This window comes from Lepisosteus platostomus, chromosome 3 (genome assembly GCF_059453375.1).
Source record: "Lepisosteus platostomus isolate fLepPlt1 chromosome 3, fLepPlt1.hap1, whole genome shotgun sequence".
Classification (NCBI taxonomy): Eukaryota; Metazoa; Chordata; class Actinopteri; order Semionotiformes; family Lepisosteidae; genus Lepisosteus; species Lepisosteus platostomus.
Genome location: NC_142613.1, coordinates 46,586,025 through 46,613,124, shown reverse-complemented (window position 1 = coordinate 46,613,124; position 27,100 = coordinate 46,586,025). Strand labels below are relative to the sequence as shown.

The 27,100-nt window shown below is 38.8% G+C and overlaps 1 protein-coding gene across 7 annotated transcripts in view; it reads right to left on the bottom strand.

Moving 5' to 3' along the window:
- The window catches only part of sobpa (sine oculis binding protein homolog (Drosophila) a), a 98,596-nt gene extending 74,341 nt beyond the window's left edge, over nucleotides 1-24,255 (bottom strand). For 2 of the 7 annotated variants that reach the window (XM_088625744.1, XM_088625749.1), the window contains exons 1-3: nucleotides 23,842-24,253; nucleotides 10,773-10,908; nucleotides 2,092-2,292 (exon numbers count right to left, since the gene is read on the bottom strand). In XM_088625744.1, coding sequence (XP_088481870.1) covers nucleotides 2,092-2,292; nucleotides 10,773-10,908; nucleotides 23,842-23,937 — 433 coding nt within the window. In that variant the 5' untranslated portion in view covers nucleotides 23,938-24,253. Of the gene's footprint in view, nucleotides 1-2,091; nucleotides 2,293-10,772; nucleotides 10,909-15,107; nucleotides 15,202-22,682; nucleotides 22,870-23,841 lie in introns of those variants that run through there. The other 5 variants (XM_088625746.1, XM_088625750.1, XM_088625747.1 and 2 more) reach the window with 5 other exon arrangements.
- Between the last annotated feature and the right edge of the window lie 2,845 nt (nucleotides 24,256-27,100).

Here is a 27,100-nt window from a genome sequence, read left to right as displayed (position 1 = left end):
GCGAATACCTGCTTCTGCAGATCAAACCTCGAGTTCAAAAGCTCCTCTGAACTCTGCCAGCTCTTCCTGTCAAAGGAAACATGAATTCCGACTCAGAACTCAGCCGTTCCAAACGCAAGCTCCTTGCCTCAAACTATTAATTTAAATGAGCTGCTGAATAATTTAAAATGAACAAAGGGAATTGGCTTATTTGTTAAAAATGCTGTGTCCGCTAGCACAGTCCACCATCTGTTTTGTGCTCTACAGTGTTGTCTTACCAAGCACGCGGTACAAACTAACTAGGACATGATTCAGATAATGCCAACCTGCAAGAGCAGACTGATAAGATGTTTGGTCTTACAAGTTTATTCAGGCTCTTGAAGGATGAAGTTCAACCACCAGAAGAGGTCTAAACTGCTACTTAAATAGTTTCTTAAAGTCAATCCTGCACCAAATTAACTGATTAAAGATTAGGAGCACTGTTCTAAATCTTAATTGTGTTAATTATCTAAAACCCATATGAACAGCAATGTTCATTTTTATCATTACATAATGCAGTCACAGGGCTTGTGTTTGGTTTATTCTCTGTGAATATCTGAATCAAATAGTATCACTATTCCCTGCAAAACTATCTTCCACACCATGTATCTTATATGGTTAACACTTTGAATTAATTTAATTGACCTGCTGCGTTCCAATTCTACTCAAAACAGTTTGGGTTTCTGATTTTCCCTCTGTCCCATCACATTTTCAGACTTGTGAAGTGTCAGCGTTTCAACCAGAGAAAGCATATTAATTTGTCAAAGAAAGCTGAGGAAGGATGACTGAGGAGTTTCAGCAGGGAGTGGCCTCTGCAAAGGCATCAATGCTGAGGTGGTATTAGTACAACTCCCTTAGGAGCAAAAATACAAGGTTACATGATGTGCCCTGCATGACCTGCCTTGACCGGTGTTTTATGGAGTTTATAACAGCGTTTCATGAGGAGGTTAGATCCTTATCTCAACTACTTCTGTTCTCCTAATGTACATATATACATACACATCTCACCTTCTGGACTCTCCTTTTTCTTGCACCCCTCATCTACACCCTTGCTGCAGCTCCCTGGCTCATTCCTCACTGAAGAGGGTTCAGTCAGCCTCATGCTAGACGAGTTGCACCAAATAAGCTCTATTACATCTGTTCCTGTATCCCATTCATTAGGAATCTAACCGAACTACTGAAATAATGGTTTATGAAAGTAAGGGTATGCTACGCCCTTTTGCTAATATTTGAGTGGCACAAATTATTTGTCATTCTTGCTGTTAATAATTAGTACATATTTGCAATGGGAGCAAAAGTGCACAGTAACTGATAATTCTGTTGAATATAATAATGCTGGAACTAGGAAATAAAGCACAGAGCACAGTGTGGTGTAGCTGGAGGAAAGCTTATTTCACCAAGCATAGCTCCGAAGATTACAAAATTGATTATGAAAAAGTACACAATTCCATCCATCCATCCATCCATCCATCCATCCATCAGAAAGCCGCTTATTCCTGGCAAAGGTCACAGCAACCAGAGAGCCTCTTTCAGAAACACAGGGCGCAAGGCAGGACTACACCCTTGCCCATCACTGCAGGACACTCACACAGAGGCAAAGAGGGACAATTTAGAGCCACAGATTAACCTAGCCAGCATGTCTGAGGGAGCCTGAAGGAAACTGGAGCCCCAAGAGAAAACCCGTGTATGAACGGTCAGCAATCACGAGGAGACACTGAACTCACAGGAGCAATTAAGCGACAAAGAAGAAACTGTAACATAAGACGTTGCAGGAGAGAAACAGAAAGCACAGCAATGTAAAGATTTAGAAAAGCACTTCAAATGTTTGCCTTTCACAAGTTTTCACTTTATAATTACACAGAGCCCGTCTTTTTCCGTACTGAAATTATAACATTCATCTGCCCAAAACATAAAACATCCTACTGGCAGCTCATCAGATAGACTTCCACAGAATTTACTTTTTTTTTTTAACTGAACACAGGAGAGGAGTCCACATTCCTTGCACACTGTAAAGGTAGGCAATGTGTATCCTACTGCACCCGTTTTCGAAAGGTAAGATATGCAATGTTTTACCTGCTGGTGGCTTAATGAATGGCGGCGGAATCAAAGGAACTATTATGGGAACGTTCCCGTGATCCTTGGAACTAGAGGCGGATGAGGATGATGAGGACTCAGCCATTCTGTTCCCTGGCGTCGGGCCTGAGTTAGTGCTGTTTGCATTGGTTGGTGAGTTAATGCTGTCGTCTAATGCTTTCGATTTTGGCAAGGAGTTCTCTGGAAGAGATTAACGATGCAGAGTTAGACTTACAGATATACTGCACAGTTTTAAAAAATTAATGCAGTGAGTGGGATCTCCATCAAGATGTACAGACTCATGTTTACATCTAAATTCATCTTAGTATCTTTGGGTTTTACTCTAGTATTGCCTGACATTGCTTTTGGCTTCCTGTAGTTCTAACATTCACTATGCTTTCCTTAACTAGGCCATGACATGAAAACACTTGTTTCCAAGGATCATTTACTGTAGTTCAACATGGTTATCTCATAGCATTACAACTTTCAGTTTGGCAGACTAAAAGAAAAACAATTAGAAAACTGAGAACATTTGTTTCTGCTGTGCGGAACTATCCGAAGCGAGCATTTTCTCTGGAAGCGAATCCAGAAAGGATGAAATTTTTGCTGTCAAAAAATGAAAAACTGCTTCTTGTTCCTGTTAGTTGTCATCTGCTGATGCAGAGGTGAGATAATATTCATTGCTACAATTTCATTAGTAATTACTAGTTAATCCCACTTGTCAGCATTCAATATCAGTCGGGATCTCCTGTATGTCAGGAAAAAGATCAGCTACTGTATTTATCAACTTAATCAATCAATGAGAACAGAAGGTCCCTGTGCAAGTGATCAAAAAGCTGCATATGAAAGTGATTTCCAGAAAATCACACATCTTGCATGTTTTAAATGGATTCTCAGAGAAAAAGAGATTATGTAAAGAAATCCAGACTATGTCCCCTATGTCAATAGGGGGCAACTGGAGCTAATCTGTAAAAATGCTGCTCTTAGGAATTATTCCAGTTGTGACACCATTAACATTTTAAAGAACTGTCCCAGCTGAAAAGCATGAGCTGTAATAACGCAGTGTGCGCTTTCAGAATATATGTATTCCTGATGGAAACTAAGTGACAGAAGCTGCAATACAACCAGTAAACCACAAAGAAAATAACAACATGAGACAGAAATAAAAACCCAAGGATTCACTTAAGCCACTGATAATATATACTGCAATTCACACTGCCTTTCAAAAGCAGCCACAGAACACTTGTTTACATGCTGCTTCAGCATCATAAAGATTTTACTGAGGTTTTTTTTTGCATTAAATCAATCAATAAACAAAAGATTGATGATGATTCTACGTGAAGAAATACTAGACTCCATGAGCCCAATGACCTTTGTTACCCATGCCCCAAGAAGAGGAGGACTATTTCCTGTTTTTAAACATTTTATAACCACATATCCCAATTATTGAGGAAGAGTGTAGGGCGAGGTCAAAATCGGACCATTTTTGGATCTCTGGACTCCTCTTCTTGCACTGACAGCAAAACCACACAATGTGGTTGTTTCATTTTTCCCATCAGTTAAAAGACAGGATCTAATCTGAGTTTAGGAAAATGAGACAATAATGAAAGGGGATAGTACACACTTCTGATACTTAAATAAGAAATGGCTACAGCATAAGTTACATACTTTATAGAAACCTTACCAGTAATTAGAATGTTGAAAGGCAGGTTTTTAACAATTCTCCAAGAATGAAAAGGCATCTAAAGACATTCCAGACAGTGCTGTATGGATTTCCAGCGAAGACAATAATTTTTGGCCAGATTGCATATTGTTGCACTCAAGAGTTTTCTATACGTCTTACAGATTTAGCATTAATTTGATTTTTTACACACACCTGTTACTTCTAAACATGCAGAGGTCATTATGCAGCTCATATTCATTATAAACATATGTGGCTTTATAATTTGAAAACAAGAAAAAAAAGTTGAAAAAAGTATTTACAGTTTTTTCACTGTATACACACTGTACAGTATACTTCACACATCCAAAGTAAAAAACAAAAATAAGTTAATAATATGAAAGGACAATGTATGATTGATGATCAAAATCTTTGCTGTAGCAAACCTTATTAAGCAACACAATTAGTTGAATGACCTCTGTCTTTGTACAGTAATAGTGGTTTACATTATTTATATTGTATGAAACTGGAAGAGAAATTCACCTTTCAGGAGGAGAAAGACTCAAAGCACAAGGCTAGACCTATACTGAAGTAACTTAAGAATAAGAAAGTGAAGGCCCTTGAGTGGCCCAGTCAAAATGCTGAGAAACTGCAGAAAGGCTTGAAAATGGCTGTTCATCAGTGATCCTCAAGCTTAAAAAATGTGTATGCATTATTTTGTAATTTCACAAAATCGGACACCATGTGAAGTGTCTGAATACTTTTGCAATGCACTATCTTATCAGGAACTTGACGGAATCTTACTACTTTTCAAATAATGAAGTGGTGCATCTATCAAAATGCAACCTGGCTTCTAGTAGAAAAGTAGGAATAAACACAAGATGAGGAGAAAAATACAAAGTAAATTTAATGACATTCATCAAGCTATTATTGCTATATATTGATTTATATCAAAAGTCACTTTACTGACCTGTTACTAATAAAACTAAGATTACAATTGAACGTGTACTCATGCAAAACTAAATATGTTGTATGTTTTAGCTGTATGATAACAAACATCTTTGAATATTTCAAATAAATCAACACTGCAAAAGAATCTCAGATACATTTACAGTACATACCATATAAAATTGCAAACAACTACGAGTTACAGAATGTACATACTTGGCATATTGAATAGTACTCTACATGATATTGTATCATTAAATTGACGTTTAAAATTAAAATCATTAAGAAATGTCAATGTTATACTCTTGTGGTTTGAGGATAACCAAATATTTGGAGTTTCCAAGAAAAGCATCCCATTCGAAAAACATGATACAATGGCCACTGCTTTAGTGTTTAAGGAGCTGCCCTTGATCCTTAAGGGAGTAAATGTGGTCAAATACCATTATGAATTGTTAATTTGGTTAGGTCATTGAGTCGGCCACCTTCCACCATCAATATGTAGCCATGACTTGCTCATTCAGAGGGAGGTCGTTACGCCAGCCATTAGAATGGGATAAAGGACAAAACAGGCCTCAAACAGGATAAAGAAAAATAGGAAAGATCATTTCAGATGAGAGAGGAAACACTTTAGGAAAAGCGACCGGGTTTTGAGAGAGTTTTTCTTCATCAGCAATGATACCAGAATCTGGTAATCCTGGTATTCAGGTCATCTGAGCACTGGGAGAGTATCGGACACTTAAGTTAATGGACCTGCTGTGTCATACTGTACTGTTGGAAATACTAGTTTCCTATTTGTGGAATCCAAAAGCTAAAATAATTTTCTCCTTGCCTAGTGATGCATTGGTTGGATTTGGGAAATTGGTTTTCATTTATTTAACATCCATTTAGGAGAGCGATTTATTCCCGGACAGGATTCTGGAACACAGATTGCCTCTTGGCCCTTTAAAAGAGTTTAGTCTCTTGATTCAGGTAAAATTTCTATGTCTGTTGAAGGCAGGGCTCTGGTAACTCAATGAATTGTAACTAACTATACTGTATATACAGTAGCCATAATAATAAAGTAGCCTAATAATGGATACAAAGCTGCTGACAAATTGTGATTCAAAAAGCCCTTCAGACATTCTAGTCTGCGGGATGACATTCATTCACAGAAAACACAGGGCACCTAGCTGTATTTCTCTCTCTCAACAGCTTCAAGGTTTTGTGGCAATCCTGCCTTCTCAAAGTGACCTGAATATCAAAACAGACTGTGGAGCTAAAGGTCAACAGATTAGTCTCTGTGAGTGATCATGTGAATGAGGAGGGAGTTCATATTGTCTCATTTAAAGTTGTTAAAGGCAAAACATTTGAGAAATGGACCGGAGAGCAGTGTTTACTTTGTTTTAGTATACATTCTTCATTTTCATTTACACAATTTGGTCCAGACATGAAATCTGAAAGAATTGCCTTCTGTGGGTCTCCCGTTACATTAGAAGAGTAGAAGAAGAGAAATAAGTGGCTGAAAGATAGAAAACCTATTCAAGAAGATCTGAAGTGAGCACAGTATTCATCATCCCTCCATACATTTGTTTTTCTGAAGAAATAAGCAAGAAAGCCAAATCAAGTCCTGCTGAAGTTATTTTTTAACCATCCATTACACACAACTTGATTTATTCTTTGCCTCTTCAGTGCAGGGGTTTGCCTTGGAGCCAGTGGATGTTATAGCAGCATCTGGGCAGAACTCTTAAAACTGTCTGAGTTCATTCCTTGATTTTTTTTAAATTAATGTAAGCTTGATTGCTTTCTTAAAGACATTGTTGGCTTCGGAAAACAGAGATTAGGAGAGGGGTTCATAATACGCTGCTATAGCCCCTAAAAAGGAATGCTGGCACCTGCATTCTCGAACCCGTGCTTTACGAAGCAAATTCAGCACAGCTCAGGGGCATGCCAGCTGGCGACGGACCATAATTTTTAAGAGGCTTCCATCTATTCAGTACCAGATGTGCACTGTTAATTGCGATCTTCATCACATCGATGGGTGAAGGGATGCACAGTATGTGAATAGGACATATTACCTAAGGACATACTGCTAGACTGTTCAGACAACAGGTCTGAACGGTGACTCCTCAAGATCAACAGCAACAGGCTTTTGTGCCTTATTAGTTTATAAGCCAAGTAGAACATCCTTGATTTTTTACTGCACAGACATCTACCTCATATAATGACTTACAGCGACAATAATGGATTCTGTACACAGTTCCTAATCTGACTTAAAGGGGAACTGCTGTGCTATTTTTGTATTTCGGGATTAGAAAGAATCAGCATTAATAAGTGCATTTCAAACAACACTGAAAGAAAAGTGTACACCTCCAATTTACATCACAAAATAAACAATTTCTGCGATTTGTAATGAGGCAACAAACCTCCCAATGACGTGATGCAGCCTTATTGCACTGTAAATAAGCAGGCTTGTTAATAAATCTCTTTTAATCCAATAAAATTATTGCTTTAGATTTCGAGATGGATTTGCCGACGAATACTACTCGTTAACTCTGCAGATCACGCTGGAACATTTCTGCGGTGAAATGTCTGCTGCACAACCTGTATGTATTCGCTTTTATATTGCATTAGTCATTACAGGGACTAGTGAGCAGGAAGGGCCGCAGTACGTCACAATTCGTGGGAACTCAAATTGCGCTTAATTTGAAATTTGTAAAATGTTTCTATGACATCAATACATTTATTTTGTTACCAAGATTTAATAACCAGTCTGACAAACTGGGACTGCAGTTCTCCATTAATTTCTGCTAGCTCAAAAGATGAGAGGATTTCTTCCACACAACTCTCAAAAACCTTCAGATGATTTATCGCCAGGGTCTGGTACTTAAATACGAAAGGTAATGCCTGTTATTTTTCCACTTTCATGAAAGATTATTTACAGTATTTACAGATGTTATTGGATATACTGGTTACTTGAACACTCTGGTTTGGCTTAGCCCTGCTTTCTAATATTGCATGCAACAATTCCGCTGTATTGAATGTCACTTATCACACACGCACACACACACACACAAGGATTGCAAATCGAAGAAATGTTTTTGTAGGCGGATCTGTGAGCTCACACATACAGTGCACTGCTCAGTGTCTATTTAAAATTGTCTTTGCAAACCTTTGGGGCAAGTCATTTAATTAAACCCTGGCTAAGGTTTATATTCTTTTTCCTTTGGCTTTGTTACCTTTGAATCTCCAAATGCAGCAATGATGCAAGAACTTAAACAATTTTGTCGATTATTGTTTCTATTTAAAACTCTGCTTTTCTAACTATTCACATGGACGTGGAGAAAATGAATTACTTAATTAGGTTTCATTGTTTTCCACCTAATCTAGCTATTTGCAGGGATCCCAACAGACAAAGAGCATTATAATTTCTTCATGTGTTTTGTTTTAAGCAGAATGTAATTACATGCTAAATACAGTCCATCTGCCATGCATTTAAATATCATCAGAATACCACGTCATTTTTGGTATTGGCAACTTTCTATGTTAGTGAATGTTAGTATCAAATTGAACCTCATTTTGTGGCAGATCATATCCATGGAAACTGGACAAATAATGCAGAATGAAATGAGGTACAAGAACAAGCTTAAATATAGCAAATTAAAGTTGATATATATAAAACACTGCATACTCAGCTCTTAGCAGAAGGTACAAACTCAAACATCTTAAATAACAGATTTTTATATAACATTTCAGAAAATATTTATTTTTTGGTCGTTTCTTTTTATGCATTCTGAGATGGAACTGATTCTTAAAAATACAGAAAAGCAGCCACAAAACAACATAATACATTTTAAGCAGTTGACAAAACACCCTAATTTTAAAATAACTTTAAACAGTTCATGTTAAAATAATCAGTTATTTTATGCAAGACGTTTTGTGTTAGTAATAATAATGATGTACATGGATGAGATTTATACTGACCTCACAATGATGGAGTGAATTTCACTTTATTATTCTAGAGCACTCCAAAGTGAATATACATCACAGTTCCTCAATCTGAAACGTCTGGCAATAAGTTCATCTGTTTTTTAGCAGTCAGAAGTTACATCAAAAAGATGTTAGAAAGTTTTGTGGCTACATATCTATTTTTTGAATCAGTTCCTTTCTGAATCTCTTTTCTTAATCAGCTATCAAGAAATTCTAAATTATTTCATTTTCTAAGGGAGATTCTGACATTCTATACATTTAATCAAATAGAAGGTGTATCATTATTTACCATTTTGCAATGTTTAGCCCTTTTATTTGAATTATAAGACACCTTCTCAATGAACAGTAAGACATGAATGCCTTCTTATTTAGGTCAACTTCAGAGTGTTTTAAAAAAGCAGGTAATGCTTTTACATTTCTACACTGAAAACTATGGAAACACAAACCCAGATTCAAGATAAACACTAAACAGAATGGAGTTAGGCTGACTGTATTAGTTCTGGGTGCGAATTCATTTGATCACTTTTCTACCAAGCTTGCTTGATTGGGATGGTCTTCAGTAGTATGGCAGGCCAGTGCATGGAAAGGATAGTGGGATGGATATTATTGTAAGACAAGATTAAGAGATTTATGTTGACGTTTGTGTTGCCATTATAACAGCTGGAAAAACCACAACCAATCCCCTAAAGATGACATTAACTGCCCTCCACTTCTTGGTGCCTCCTACTAAATTAGACACAAAATACTTTGCTCTCTTTCACAGACCTCACCAAATATTTTGTGGTTTCTCTTGCTGGCCCAGTGCTACCCAGTGCTGTTTATCAGTGCTGATACAGTATGTAGTTGTGCTGCCCTGTCAAGGCGAGTCATGATGTTACCATTGTAAGGATGCCCGATGACTCTTAATTGTGTTTCTTGGTCTTCCATGACGCCAAACTGCATGAGCAGCCGCAAACTGCAAACTGCAGTTCCCAGCAAACTGGACAAACTACCACTGGGTCAGGGTCATCATAGTACTTCCTGTTTGCTGGTAGCTCTACTGGAGCTTCAGTCACACACGGTGGTGGGTGGATAGACCCAAAGTTTCCTAAAAACTTCAGTTTACAATGTGCTTACTAATACCTCTTCCAGGGCATGTTTCTCTTCATTAAGCCATGACGATTTGGAAGAATGATTTAACCGGGAGAACCCCTTGTCATTGAAATGGACATGCCAGCTCAAGAATGGACACCTCTCGTCACGCATGTGTTGTCATATTTTTTCAGAATTCAAATGGAAAGGGTGTAAAAAGTGTACATGATGAGCTATAAAAGAAATGTTCATCTATATAAGAAATCTATCTAAGAAATGTTCATGACCTTATACAGTACTTGGACATGTTCACGTACACAGATAACAATTTATAACTAGAAGCAAAGAGATAAATACAGGTTTTGCTTTTTATAGTGTTCCAGGTTGCAACCTAACAATATTAGAAGTGTGCTTTGAAATAGTGTGGGACTCTTTTTGTCTATTTTTAATCCAATTTTACTCTCTAAAATTTTATGTGGATTTTTTATCATGTATTTTAGTGGACCAAGCTGTTGACACATGTATTATTATTAAAAACACTATTTTATTACTAATAATAGTTCATTTTGAGACCTTGTTCCTAAGCATTTTGCTTTTCTTGTGTACTTTATTGCATACCAAAGGGTTCATACATGAATTTACCTTTGTACATTGGAATTATACGAATACATTGTCTGTCTATATCTAGAACTGGCTGGCCAAGGTTTTATTCAGACTGATTTTCATTTTTTTGCATTTACAAACTCCAACAGGGAACAAGATTTTAAATTCTGAACTTCTACTGTATATTATACTATTATTCTACTGCATATTTACAGCAGTGAGACTGTAAATATAAATTTAAGGAGAGAGACCACCAGCATCCAGCACTTAGCGTCCAGTGTCTCTTCTGTGAAGATGTGGTCAGATCTCTCAGCTGATGGAGACAGCTTCAGTCACACGCTACAGGAGAACAGCCCTGCCTCTTGGCCCAGCTGTGCTCCTGCCCAACCCTAAAGTGCCCAAAGCACTACAGTATGTTAATGCTCGCTCTTACCTTTTAAGACAGAGATGTGCTGCCTGCTCTCACCATCAGGGTAGTTCTTTATCTCAATATCTTCCCCATCTTTCAGTTCCACTTTGTCATAGCCATACCAGCCAAGGAGTTCATTCATGGTGTTCTCTGCGAAACTCTGCAAGACAGGAGCCGCCAATTTATTACCCCAATTAATAACCATTTGCAAAGAGAGAGATTAATGCCTTGAATCGAACTCTCTTTGCCCTGAAGCATGAATCGCCAGCCCTGCTCCTCCTCCCCAAGGCAAACATTCATCTTCCAAGTCACGTAGAGCAAATTTAATGCTTTTAAATCTCTGGACAACACCAGCAATTAAAAGACCCTTCTATACCTTGGCACAGAGGAAGGAAGAGAAAGCACAGATGTTTATGTTGCTTCGAAATGATTCCAGCATTTTCAAAATAACTAGATTCTTTAGAATATTTCCTGTTAACAATGAAGAACCATGATTTTCTGTTCTTTCATTGGCTTTTATACTTGTTTCCTTCTTAAATAAGCTGGATCTCAGTTGTCCCAGTTGTCTTTCTTCATAATAATTCAATGTGTTTTCAGATGAACGCCTTTCTTTTTAATATTTGTCACAAGCTGAACTTCAATTGATATTTTACTGAAAGATATGGCATCATCTGGGAAAAACAAGTTAAGTCAAGGATAACATGAAAGGACTTCTCCGTATCCATACCTGGGTGCATTTTATCATACAGAAGGAACGATATCATGGTTGGCTAGTTATATGTTTTTTTATGTACACTTTGTCTTTCTCAGCCACATAAATATCTTCTTTTTTTCTAGCTTTTTTGCAAAGAGAATGTTGATCCAAATATTCAGGTGAAATTAATTCATAATAGCTGGACACAGTCCAGGGTGAAAAGGATAAGATTTTACACCTGGGAAAAAACACCAAAAAACAAATCAAGGAAGAGACAAGCCACCTAGAGGTTCTGGGTCCAGTAAATTAGTTAACAATGGGTTACTTAATTATTGATGGAGGACAGTCTTGCATGAGAAGTAATTAATCACTAGGTAATTCAGCAGCTCACCGACTGTGCGATGTGCACTATTTGGCCATCATGTATTTGAAGAAATAGGAGAACTATTGTATGTGACATGTAAACAATTAAAAGTAAGAGAAGACCAGGGGGATGACATTAATTGTTAACACATCTTATGGGTCTTAGGAGTCCCGTGTACAGTAAATAAAATTCAAACATTTCTCATTGAACAACATTGGAAAACATATGCTATTATATGCTATGCCCTTAAAACTGGAAATAACAAGAACCAATCTGCTAAAAAAATAACGTGTCAGGTAATTTTGTAGTCAATGCCTTGTGTTTAACACAAAAAAGAATGATCAGTGCCCATACTGTATGTCTAAAGGCCATGTTCAGAAACTACTCTATGACCTAAATGTCACTCCTCTGAAATACTTAATGATTCACTAAATACTAGCAATAACTAAAAGAAAGGATAATACATTTCCTTTTTATCTACCACTTTCTATTGTGTCCGAGAAATGTATAGAAGTTCCAACAAATCTTAATAATTTTAAATAAATTATCTCTGGAACCAAATGAAAATGTCCTGGCTCCTGTGAAATACAAATCACTGTACCTTTTATAATCGACAAAAGTCAATTTCAAATACCATGCATTTACTACATACTCGTGTAAACTTTACTTTCAGAGGGGTAATATTGGGAAAATTCTGCCAATATACAAGATTTTGTCTTATTTTTAAGATGGTCAGATGGTCAAGGCTGAGATATAGTGGTGTGGTTTAGGCTCTTGTATTGATTATATGGATAAATAAATACAGATTTCCACAAGACAGGTTCATTATTTAACAGCTGTGAGGGATCTCTTATAGCACCACAAAGTTCCATCTTTTCTCATGCTACAGTACGTCACCCGACCAAGAAGTTGGCATATTCTCAGCCTGTTCCTTAATGCTGTCTTCAACTTTAATAACAGGACGGCTAATATAAAAATGGAATATTCTGCATCTTGTACTGATCTTTTAATTATCCAACAATTCATTGTAAAGTAAGGATTAGGAAACAAGGGCTACATTCTGTTGAATTTTAAGGCCGTTGATGCAGCTGCTATTACAGCATTGAACACACATGCCGTCACTATATGCCAACAGCAGAAGTCCCAGGATAATTAAAGGACCATCAACAGACCTTATTTGAGTACCAGCTCTTGTCAAGGGTTGCTGGGAATAAATGTGTTGTCAATCCGAATCTACAAAGCTGAATCGAATCAAAGTCAATAGATTAACTGAATCAAACACATCGCTCCACCATAGTTTCAGAAATCTGCTGAACTGGTGCCGGGAGATCACCTTTTCATTGCCTAGATTAGTAAGTCTGCAGCAGCCCAAAGACATCAACTGCTATTCATGTAGAGCTTGGTGTTAGTTGTTACAGCATAGCTAGATAAATAAGAAAGGAGATTCTCAAAATACCTGGATATAAATCAGAACGCTTTTGTTCTCGTAACATTACTCTTTTAATTCAGCATTACATGACAAAACACTGGATGGCACAACACTTTCAAGGTGAATTCATTCCTTGACAGAAGGACCAACAGTAAACGAGGGAACAGTCAAAGGTCAGCGCAAACAAGCCAGCTCACATTTGGGCTCTGATTTAATGTCTCAGCTTCCCGCTCGTCTTATCTGACAGGGACTGACGGGTCAGACAAGTTGGCGAAGGTGATCAAAACTTGTAAGGGACCTGTGGTAAAGAAAGCTTAAGAAGTCTCAGGAGTGACCTCAAATGGCTCTTAAATAGTTTCCTGTAATGTAACACTCGCTTCGTTCCTGACAAAGAGCTCCAGGGCATTTGCCAATAAAAAGTACACAATAACCTTCATCACACTCCATATACATTTCATCACCATATGGAGTGCCTGAGAAAGGAGAGTGTTCTCCTCTCTTGTCACTGTGCGATCAGGGTGAGACATGGCTGATTTGATTCATTACAATCAGAAACTCAGCTGACGGTAATTACAATGGAATTTACTCTCCTGTTTCTCTCTTCATTTGAATCTGCAACGACTGCCCACTGAAGTGCACGTTATTAGTCCAAAAAAAGGTCATTTCCATTATGGCAATCAAAGGAAAAGTTTGTGATTGAATGGGCTAGAAAAACAGAGTTGTGAGCAATAAATGATTAAAAACTGTTGGGGTAATAATTTCAAATAAATGTGCATCTGTCTGATACGCGATGCTTGTTCTAAGGCGACATGAGTTCTGTGAATGACAACATTTGAAATACAGATAGAAATGCCAAACCTTTGCTGCAGTTCTTGTTTTTGACACTTCTTGAAGACATACACACATGAAGTTTTCGTTATGTTGCTTATTTTCATTAAAAGCACAATGCTTAAAAACACAAAACTGTAATGTTTCTTCTACCAGTTAATACAACTAAGGCAACAATTAATGCTAAGTATTCAATCATTTGTAATTAACATGTATAAATATCAATGCAAATGTATTACATGATGATATTATAGTTAGATTTCTGTGTAAATTATGGCTATAACATAACTAGCGACATGTCACAGTATGAATTTAATAATGGCATGAAGGAGACACTGAAAAATATAACAACAACAACAACAACAACAATAATAATAATAATAATAATAATAATAATAATAATGCAAATTGGTAGATACAAACTCAAAAACCTAACTGGTAAAGGCAAGGGGGGGCAAGATATTTTGGAGACACAGCTAAAAGTCTTACAGAATGTGGCTCTGTTTGCCTGCCAAACACTTCCTGTTCCACAAGAGCTGGTCTAATGCATTTCTCTGACAGCAGTGTCAGGACATCCTGTCTGTTGGAAGTGAAAGTCACTATATAAACAGGTCTCTGGCGGTGTTCAAAGCAATTCTACAGCTCAGCCACTTGATGTCACTACGAGTACTGAGTGCAACATCTTTATTAAAAGAAAACAAAGAACAAACATATCCCAGTCCCAGGAACTCTTTTATATAAACGTAATTGTGGGAAAGGGAGTAAAAATTATTTATTTAATTTATATTTAATTATTAATTCATGAGGCCAGTCACAGAGTTAAGTTAAAAACACGAGATTTTACTAAGAGATAAATGATGTGATGGACAGAGAAGACAATGTATAATAATCAGGAAATGCTAATTGATACAGTATTCAGCCTTCTTTCCTCCTTATCATATCAAAGGATGTTTGTTTGGTGAAAAGCAGAAGCCACAAAAATCTGTGACATGTCATTATAGAAAAAAGTTTTTTTTACTGGATCAAACACAATTGCATATTTACCGTATGTTCTGTCTACATTTCAGTTGCATCATTCCAGGTTGAGAAATGCATCATGTTTAAAGGACTGGATTTCAGCAAAATTTCACAGCTACCTAAAGGAAAGATTTTCACATGGTAGACTTTAGGAATTGTTAAAAAACAAGTGGAATTTCACTATAAACAAACATTACAAATCCAGGCCATTATTAACGGCACGCCTGACAGTGAAGTGAAATACACAAATGTTAACTGCAGCCCACCAATCACCACCACCAAACCTAAAACATGGTACTGACTGGTACTGACCAAGAGTCTGAGATGGGAATGATATCGCATTTATTTTTCATTTCTTCAGGAAATGGAAGGCTGTGTCAGCCAACTGTTTCAATAATGTATTTGATTTATTTATAAAGCAGATGTTATCTCTTCACAGATGCCAAGTTATAAGCCAAAGAATAATTAGAGTACAGAAGCACAAGCTTTTTCCCCACTCTCAGTCGCTGTGTGGATCATCTTTGGATTTCAAAGGTTTCGAGGCTTGCCTGTGTTGCTTGTGTTCCTTACATACCTTACAGGAACCTGTTTAAAGAGGTGCAGCTGTCAGTCAATGCAGTGGTCCAGTTGAAATTATTGGAATGTTGCACATTTCTCAACCCATTGTTTTTTTTCAGGCCTCCAAATATTCAGAAAATTAAAACATCTAAAATACTGAACTGGCCATTCTCAATTTTGATCTGGTTCTATAGTACTAAAACCTATAGCCCTCACATGCTATGATTCCTAGACTCCAATATTTCTGCAGATATTCAGCCCTCAGTATGTGATGCTGTCTGACAGGGTAATACAGATCTGTCTTGTAGTGCAAAGTGTCAAGGAATCAGTGGTAAGATATACATATACTACGGGGCACATTAGTACAATTTTCATCATTGGACATCGGAAGCCAAACAAAACTGCGTCAAGGTATTACTGAAAACGCAGACTTCTAAGGTCTAAACCTAGAACATCGAAACCTTCTAAGAAAGGTCTAAAATCAGGTTGATGCTGTAAGTTGGGTTGGTAGACCAGTAGGTGGTACTCTTCCCTTGGAACCCAAAGTTTCAATTCAGTACTCCAAATAGTTTTTCTATTTAGGATGACATAAACTGGAACATTCAGTTTAGCACTTCCTAATCCTGTAAACACTAAAGTGTTCTAAGGATATTCATTTTGGCGAACCACAAAAAGTTTGAAAAAAACATAAAGCCATAATTCTTTAATCTGTATTACAATTTATAATCAGCATAATCGTCTGTACACTTGAATTCATTGAAAGATACGAACAGGCTCGCAGCCAACGCATACACGAGTACCTCTCGTTTCAGAACAGCAAAAGCAAAAGTGCACAGGCTCAGTGTAAAAGGCCACCGCTTGTTCCCGCTTTGTTTTCATAACTCACATAACCATACAACAACATTTTTGTTTCTATTTCTTCAAATGCGTAAAACAACTTTTAAAAGAAAACGCATGCCAGAGAACCAACCGTCCTCTTGTGAAACTACAGAACCTCCAGTTTTGAGTGTGCATCTTTATCAGTGTGTCAGGCGTGACAGGCATGTCCAGTGAAGCCCGATCTTCACCGATCATAGGCGCTCACCTTAGCCGTAGGTCAGCAGCTTGCTTCCCGTGACAAAGATGATGGTTTGGCTAGTGTCGAGACAAGGTGTATTCATCATGCTGCACAACTAACAGGGTCACAACCCCCTTTACATTTTACACCGTGCACAAAGAACAGATAGAATGGAGTGAGGAAACCTTGGACAATAGCTGGAACACAATCTATATTAATGTCCATCCGCAGATATCGCAACTGGAAGAGATCTATGCAAAGAGGCCGATGATACAGAGCTGCTTGTACCAAAAGGACACCGTTGAAGGATACGTCACTCATATCACAGAGACTGACTTAGAAATACACTACCGAAAGCTCACTTTGGGATTTTGGCAATAGTCAGGAAGATGTTAGCCCTGCGGTATGACAAGGTGAAGGGGAACTCTACTGGCACCGAACAGCAGTGAAATGTCCCTGCTGTCAGCAGAGACAGCAGGGGCAGAGCTTAGCAGAGCTTTAGCAAAGTGAAACCACCCTTGTGCATTAGGGAAACACCAAAGAGCAACTCCCAATCTGTCTCCCTCTTCAGGCTGCGGCTCCCTTTGCCATACCGGAGAAAAACTCGCAAATCCGTCAGAGCACACAACTGTGTAGAAAGGCTCAGCTCTGGCGGCTCTTTTAATTTACAGATAGTGCCTTTAAACCATGTTACGTGGCCCAGCCATTAATACTGTACATATGAAGTGGATTAAAGTAAACAGGATTTTTTACTTCATGTCATGAGCCAATAAATTGTATTACTTATGATTTAATCTTAACCATTCCTCTTCATTCAGCAATTCTATAAATCAAAAATACTTTTCCTTCTTTACATTTGGCAAACTCTGTTTTACGTTTAGAGAATCGTGTACAGTCATTGTAATGAAAATCACAGATACCAGCTGCCTGTCCATCCATACATTTTCTAACTGCTTCTCCCAGGTCAGGGTTGTGGGGGAGTCAGAGCAAAGGCGCCTGGCGAGATACACCCTGGACAGGATGCTGGTCCATCGCCGGGCACAATCATGCACAAACACATACGCACTCACACCAAGGCTGATTTTTCCCCAAAGTCAATTTGCCAACTGGTAGCTCTTTGGACTGAGGGAGGTATCCTGAGCGCCTGGGGGAAACTCGCGTGAACACAGGGCGAGGTAGAACATGCAAACTCCACACAGATAGCGATGTTCTCTGGAACTGAACACAGGGCCCCAGCGTTGTCAGGTAGCAGTGCTAACCAGTGCGCTACCATGCGGCCCCCAGCTGTGTGTATTTATTTTCTTTTGAAAAACGTCCGTTTTAATGAGCGGGATATGTTTTGTATTTAAATGGAAATGTATGCAACTGGTTGAATCACAGATTTTTTTATTTCTGTATAACTACGTAATCACAGACAATTTCACAGTCATTTTACAATAATCAAATACTAATATACCTGCAATGCCTCCTTACAAAATCTTGCAAAAGACAGACTAGCAACAGCGCTTTTGGAGAATTTAGGACAATTAGGAACCTTTGCCTTTATGAAGCATACATTTATTTCAACACAGTCATTAAAAAAAAAGCTCACTGTGAATCTGTTATCTTATGGACTATCGATCCATCATCAGAAATCTGCTTGTCCTGAATCACAAGCACTCTAAGTGCCCAGCCTAGCTGGCACTGAGAGAACAATTACCACTCTTGCCCTGAATGAGATGCCAGTCCATGACAGGGCCTCAGAGAAAGAAACAAATTTGAATAGCCAATCGAATCATGTCTTTGAGAGGTGGGAAGCAACTAGATTGCTCAGCGAAAGCCATACAAACACAGGGAGCCCATGACTGGATTTGAACCCGGGATCCAGGAGCTTTCAGAGTGCAGTACTACTGCGATGCCACCACACCATCCACTTACTCAATTATATTCTGCAAAATTATTTTGTCAAATGCCAAATAGGGCTGGGTTAGATGACAGCGGAGCACCACAAGCAGGTGACATACAGTATCAAAGCTTTAAAACAGAAAGGATTCAGTTTGACAAATAAAGCTGTTGTCAGGAATTACAGGAACAAAGTATTCATACCGGAACTCACCGAAAAAAAAGTAAAACTATAAGATTCAGAAAATCCTGGGCTTCAGAACAGAAATAGATTAAATAAGTGTGTCAAAAAATTGTCTGGCTGACAGCTATGTGCTACCACGGACTGATTCGATGTTTCCAAGACAATGCAGTGATTCAGCACCTAAGGTATGTGCATGTGGATAAACAGGGAGTCCCAAAGGGATCTTTACTGTAAACCCAAAGAACACACACATGTACAGCTTGCACACCAGGCAATATATACTGCAAGAGCAACTGATGTGCGTTTTTCTCTGCAGCACTGAAGAGCACAAAATGTAAAAAGCAATGGGGAGGTGAAGTAAAACAAACTCTCAGTATTAATACAGTATTAATACAGAAATTAATACAGTAAATTGTACACCCCAGATTATTTCTAGCACTGCATTCTCAAAACACAACTCTTCAACTCTGGTACTTTCCTCCTCTCATCTGAGCAACAGCACAGCACTGTGTCCAATTTAAATTTGGTCCACTGTCACTTACATAAAACAGGACTTGGGGAGAAAAGGACAAATGATGATCTGGGCAATACAAACAGAAAGCAGTATCAGCTCTTAACTATGCAGACTAATAGGTCCACAACAACTGCGCCAATGTAACATCGCAAACCACACATACCAACAGATCGGCTCTTGTGCTCTCAATATTGAATAAGTATGTGTTTTGTTTCTTTTTTTATCGCACAGCTAAGCCAAAACAGGAAAGCCCACTTGGTAATGCAATTTTATGGTCCATTCAAGACAAGAAAGGAGAAACGCAAACGCCATGTTTGAGACGGAAAACTTAATACTTATGAAGATTTCAGAATAAGGATGGCCTTTTTATTACCCTTAGTGGAAAAAAAAAAGACGAAATCACTCCGGCAATCACTTTCTTTCGGCAAGCAGAGAAAAAGCAATCTGATCCAATGTGGGCAGAAATCTGAGTAGGTCACTGTACACCATGATAAAATTCCCTAATCCTTAGCCAAGTTTCCCTGAGGGGGCCCTCCTCCTACTCCCAACACTTTCCAAGCCGACTTTTCCATTCCCCCTCACCCTCCCCTGCATCTCTTTCATTTCCCCTACCTTACAGCCTTGATATCTGATCCCCTACTGGTGCTCAGGTTTCAGTTTTTACAGCTTAGGCTGCCTATTGCTGTATACATTCCTTTCTCTCTGCTTTACCCTGATTACTTACCATGGCTTATTTTACACTGGTCCAGATGAAAGCAGTTCAGATGAAGGAAACATAGTCAGACTGTTTAGCTTTTCTAGGTATGATCCCTCACAAGGGCACATTGTGTTCTTTTTTTTTTTCAAATAAGGAAAAGAAAAAAAATCATAACTGTTTCAATCCTTTTTTTATATATATATATTTTGCTGCTGTCTGGGACTTTGTAGCTATGTGCGGAGCCTGAAACAATGCAGAGCTATTTGATAATGGCACAGATTCATTTCATCCCTGATCTTCCCTGCCCCTGGACTGTTTGCGTCTGTGGAGCTGCGGCACGCAGGCTGTGTCTCTTTAGGGAGAACACTGAATCCAGACTCAGATGATGCACACAGGACAGTCTTCTAACATAATGCACTGAATCAGGCTCTCTATTGCCTCTGTGGAAATCAGTCTTTGTCATATCACTGCTTTTTCCAAAACCAAGACATGCTCAGGATAGGCTACAATGGCAAATTTTCCAAAAGTCTCTCTCAGTTATTCTCCTGTTAGCTGCCAGTCAGTGAACACATTTGTTCTTTTATTTCAGTAAGGTTTTAAGTAAGAGTGATGACATTGCGCCGTTGCTTTCCTTTAACACGCTATCTTATTACAAAACAAAAGACTGGTCAGGCTACTCTTCCCATTATTGAAGTGGAGTAGCCAAGCCTTGGAATGTCCAGAGAATGCACATACAGTAACTGGACTGAACTACAAGCAGACAGCTGGATTCGTCAGTTAAAAATGTTTCTATTGATTCGAAATAACCATGTCCAATGAATCTTTAATCAATAAAGAGCCCTGCAAATGTGGAGGGAATTTTGTCCCTCAAGTGTTTCAAGATGCACTTATAGCTGGTGACATGTCTATGAATAATGCCTAGGAGCCAGAAGTTAATGCATTTAAGCCCTTCCCTCTTGTCAACTGCTGGAGTTTTCCCCTGGTAGCTTTTCAGCGAGATGCTTATTCACTATGAATAAAGCGTTAATTATGACTTGCAACTGCTGCACAAATCTGACAAGAGTGATACCTCTTGAATCTTTTGTTTTTCCTCTAAAGCAGGTGTCCTGATCTATCTTTAAAAAAAAAAAACACTTTTCCAAACGTTGCCTGCTGGAGAAAGACAACCCCGCTCTAATTACACATGAAAAAGGTGACATTGGTATAGAGACTGGGAAATAAAGAACCCATATCCAACCTATTAAAATACCGTAAATACTGTTCACAGCCCAATGGCTACACATTGTACAATGCAGTAACCCACACTGATGTTGTCGAACAACATCCACAGAAATACATATGTGCATTGCAAAACCACACGGGAACATCCCTTAACCTAAAGGATGAAGGTGGTACAGTACATACAGTACTAATGCTTCCCTCAGCATACCAAATATATCGAGACCTACACGGTAGTACTAATTATAATCCATAAACTTACAAGAATATATGTTCCAAAGTCTGCATATACAACAAAGTCCTACTGTACCTCACTAAGATAGTCTTAATGTTCGGTAATACTGGACACATCAAATCGAACACGTACACTATACAATGTACAGTAGATGAGAAATTAGAAATATAAAACAGAAAAGTGGTCAAATTGTAATTGCTTACTTTTATCGACTGCACTACAGGTATGTAAAATAAATATTTTATCTGAGTTCATGGCATTGTTGCTTGAACGCATTCATAAAAGATTACCTCGTGTATAGTTACGGTACTCCACACAAGTTTTCGTGCTGCCTGCTAAACCGTTGAGATGAGGTTTGAGACTTTGGAATCACTAAGGTATTCATAAAAAGTAAGACCGCTTTCCAGGCTTAATTCCATGTCTTTTTAATTACTATTATCGCATTAGTAAAAGATTGTGTAATTTTTCCCTTTCACACAATGTTGTTTTTGTTTCTTCTCGGCAGTTCAGACAAACATCTGTTATAGAAGAACAACTATCTCCCAAACCGCCGAGTGCGCCTGCGGCCAAAGTAAACAAAACAAACCCAGCAGAACCAGCACAGTCAGCCTTTATATCAAGCAAGGATAACATTTCACATGTTTTGATTAAAATTAGTTAATTTGTAATTCTAAACCCCGTGGATACCAAAAGCTGCAATCCATATAGTTTACACACAACCCACATTTCCTCACATAAGGGAGTGCACAGGGGCTGTCTTATAAAACACTCGTCCACTCGTCTTTTTTTTTACTACTGTACTACTATGACGTTTAAAAGCATTATTTGTAATATACATGTTTATGAATCTGTTGTCTTTGTTGTCTGTATGCTTCACGGTGTTTCGTTCTTCTAAACCGAGACCCTAACACACCAAACTGACGGCGATTCAGCACCCGAAGGAAACAGTAATTAATTAATAATGGATTTTCGGCTTGTTTTCAACATCCATTGCAAAATGCAAAGTCAACAAATGCCACTAAAATAACGCAAAAATCGACTCGAGGTTATTCCTGTTCAGATGACTACATGGAACATCTACCGCTCACAGAGTTTATGCGTCGATGTAAGTAGAAGGCTTGAGGCTAAGATTTGCCTTCAAGAGGAATTTCGACATGCTATTAGACCATTCAACGTAGATAAACCATTCTAGTGGCTAGTGTTGGCAGGTGTCTTAAAATATCCAATAAAACACGTGAAGATGTTAAACGGTGAATACCTTGGAGTGTGGCATCACGATCCTCTATTGCAAACGTGCACCGGAGATTCGTCGCTCTTTAATTTCTATTTCAGTAACACGTTTATTGGGTTGCATTTTATTCAATCCAGCTCTTTTAACAATCGGCTTCATCATCTGCATTGCACACAAGTTTCTTTGAATGAGAATCTCCCTGAAAATAGACCGACGTTACGAATAAATGCTTCGATAATCGTCTTGGAAAAAAAATACACTCCACCCTTGAAACGTCTTGCAACAGTATGTACACAAATAATTAGCACATGAACAACAGCACAAAGACGCTATATTTTACTGCCAAAACCCGAGGAAAATGTTTAGCTATGTTTCAAATATACAAAGGATCCATGTCGTTGGCACATGTATACGTTTTACACTCCTAAGAAACAAAGTGCTGTTGTGCGGCGCGTGCACTCTACAAGGCACATCTGGAATGCCAGCCTACAGCACTTCTGGTCGAGCACAGCTGGGCTGGCATCGCTTACTCACCGTGCACAGCAGCTCTTCAGCTATGTCGGTGCCGCCGCGCTTAAAACAGAATATCGAAGAATGTTTGACATAGTAATCCCAGGCTTTTTTCTATTATGAGAGTATTTTTATACTTACGCCTGACCTACCACTGGATTTTCCACAAAAAAAGTGAAAAATGCTTTGAAAACATGTGGCTCTTATATATAGTTTTCGTATGTACATATTCTGAATTTTTCATTAGAATTAATTACCAAAACGCTCTTTTTTTTAGGAAAAGGAGCCAGAGCGTGTTGTGCCGTACAGTAAGGGAAAATGCCTCACCATTCAACTTATACGTTGGCTACATGAAGGTACTTCAGTGGCGAGCGAACCTCGTGAAAGGCATGTTGAACAGGAAAAACGAAAAATATTGGACTTTCATAAAGAAAGTACACAGGTGTAAGTGCCGACGAAACTGAAATAATAAGAAATCACATCGATGTATATATGAAAAATCAAAGTTCGTCAATTTTCCGAATTGCAGACTGAATTCGTGTCTGTTTTCATCCCTGGAGGCGGAGCTGAGTCGCGCTAAGTGCATCCACGAAAATGACAAGCGAGCCTTTTCAGAATTCCGTTTGTTTCTACGCAAATTAAAAAGCGAGCGCTAGGGCAGTAAACCTGAACCTACCTTCATTTCCTCGTTTATTTCTCGTTTCACTGGGTGAGCCGGTTTTCTGCTTCTTTTATTTTCTGGTGGTCTGCCTTCTTTCTCCATCTCTGCCATTTTTTTTGTTATTTCTGTCAATATTTGCGATAGGGGCTGCCCGAATGGGCGACAGGCGGGGGTGTTCTAAAGGTAAAGAAGAGCCGCTGTCATTCGCGAGGATAGCCTGGGTGAAGCTGGTGATGCCAGTGAAGGTTCCTGATGCCCAGCTGAGTCAGCCATCTTCTGTCTCTTTTTTCCCAGTCTGTATGTGAGTTGGTGTGAGCTCCTTGTGTGCAGCAGCCGAGGGGTTTAGAACAAACCCAGACAGAGGGGAGGGGCTTCTGCTGTAACCCTATATGAGGCGCTGATACCAGGAAGGCTATTTCCTCCCAATTCTCCACAGATACATTTTCATTTTGACACCATGTGCTCTGAAGACTGCCGCTCACTTTGTGTGAATGGAACTAATCCCTGAATCCAATTAACTCGGTTCCATCTCTGTCGCATCAGCTTGGCCACAGCGAAATGTCTCTTTCTTGATGCAGAAAAAAAAGATTCATGTGTTTTTTTTCCTGAGGTACCCTACATCCCAGTGATGCCCACCATGAAAAATACCACCTGTGCTTCACTAGTGCATCTGCGTGTTTCATTTTGATTGAAGCACATTCTTATTTTTTTAATGTTCTTGTTTCTTAACAGTGCTTCATGTTTGTTTAAAAAAAGGTTTTCTGAACCATTCATTCAGCAAATCCGACTGAGGTTCTCATTACCACCTGCGTCTCTGGAATGTAATCGGAAAAGCTAAAATAATTCTCAGGTCTTGGTTTGTCTTCGTCCACTGAAATTATTTAGTTTTTCACTCATAAAAGATATGTTCAGAAATAATCTTACTGTACAGCTGTGGTACAAAAAGCAAAACTGACATTTTTTAAGATTTGTTTAGCAAATACTGTATATCACCCTGCAACTCACAACTTGCAACCCACAGAAGCTCAGCAGGTGTGACAGTACCTGCACAGGAGACCTGTTGTGAAAGGTATGGTTGCTGCTGGAAGAGGTGTTAGTGGGGCCAGTAGGAGGTACTCACCGTACAGTCTGTGTGGATCCTAATGCCCCAGTATAGTGACGGGGACACTATACTATAGAAAGGTGCCGTCCTTCAGATGAGATGTAAAACTGTGGTCCTGATTCTTCATGGCCATTAAAAATCCCAGGGTGTTTCTCAAAAAGAAAAAAAAAGAGGTGTTAACTCCAGTGTCCTAGCTAAATTTCACTCCTGGTCTTTATCAATTATGACCTCCTAATAATCCCCATCTATAAATTGGCTTCATTACTCTGCTCTCCTCCCCACTGATAGCTGGTGTGTGGTGATCGTTCTGGCACACTTTGGCTGCCGTTGCATCATCCAGGTGGGAGCTACACATTCTCCCCATTACCTGCAAAGTGCTGTGAGTGGAGTGTCTAGAAAAGCGCTATATAAGTGTAAGCAATTAATAATATTTTATTCATAGTCTTTGACTGCCATTGGAAGAATGAGACCCAAAGGAGAGGGAGCACACAGTGGGTTGTAGTAAGCTTTAAAAACAGGAATATTGCTTCACATAGGTTGCAGTGTAAAGCAAAAGTTCTCACACTAGGAGTCAGGACCCAAAGTGATCATAAAATTGAGCAAAGTGTAGTGGAATCATAGGAATCTACAGAAAATCCATGATCAAACCCAGTACATTTTAAAACAGACAAAAATAAAGCATGAGGTGCAAAGGAAATAAGCAGAAACCCTTAAAAATGCAGGATGCACATTGACAAGTGCAGCTCAGCCTGCCAGGATTCGATCCCTGTCTCTTGTATGCTTTGATTGTGTCTATTAATCTACTAATCACCACTGCCACTCCCTAGACAGTGGTTAGCTCCACCACTACAAAAGTCTGGGCCCTTCAGTGCAGGATAAGTGTATAGTATATTGTACCAGTGTCAAGTACAGCACTTCTCTGACCCTGCCAGGGTTCGATCACTGTGCCTAGCAGGTCCAGAGCCACACAGCACCACTATCCAATTTGGCAAAAAATTCTACTGTGCCATAAGTCCAGCACCTCTGCTGAAGTTTTACACTTCCAGAGGGGTGAAGCCACTCTCTAACTGGCTCACTGCACCCTTACATACACTCTTGAATCTGATTTATTTGACTGTCAGCATTTTGGCACAGAAGAGCCTTCATCAGGTCCTTCTTTTTGATTGCTTCATGCCACTGTAAAACCATGGCACAAGTGTGAAAATCTTAAGAGAGAGATATATATATACTGTACACAAAAGTCAACAATCAAAGCAGTCAAATATTTTCTTCCAGTCACCCATATAATATATTTTATTTTCTAACTGCTTCTTCCAATTTAGGCTCTTCGGGGAGCTGAAGCCTATTCTGGCAAAGCAGGGTATGCCCTGAGCAGGATGCCAGTCCACTGCAGGGCGAACAAATAAAATACAGACATGCACACACTCACACTAGAGCCAGCTTTCCCAAAATCCAATGAACCTCCCGGTATGTTTTTGGACTACAGGAGAAAACCCCCACAAATTCAGGGAGAACATACACTACAAATTCCACACTAATAGCACCCCAGGTCAGGAACTGAACTCAGGGTTCCAATGCTGCAAGACACCAATGCTAACCACTGCACCACTGTGCCACCCAGATTTACTGAAATGTCATGTTTCCTTGTACTGTTTGTACAGTAAGTCACATGTGTGTGTAACACATAGCTGCAAGACATATTTCTGGGAACTCTGACAATAAAGTACAGTATTATCACATCATATATATTGCCCTGATTGGACATTCCCATTGCTTTAATATGACAACAAAATAAATTGATATTATAACACCCATTAAGCACTTTTAATTCTATATCATCTGGAGCGTGAGGAGAAGGAGTCAGTTAATCACATCATTACTCGGCAACTTCATTTTATAGCCACTGGCCCTCGCTGGCAACCTATAACAACCTCAGGTACCTTGTCTTCAAGCACTCTCCCAGTCACATTTTTAGACATGGCATAAGTGAGCGAAATATGGAAAGCAGTACAATATCTGTTGGGAATATACAGTATATAAAGGTTAATATAAAAGTAGGCATACTGCCTTTCCCCCTAAGGTTTACAGATGCCAGTTTGTTACACTTTTGCAAACACACAAAGCAGTATTAACAGCTGGGGAAATGCAATACAGTGATACAATTTTTCTTTG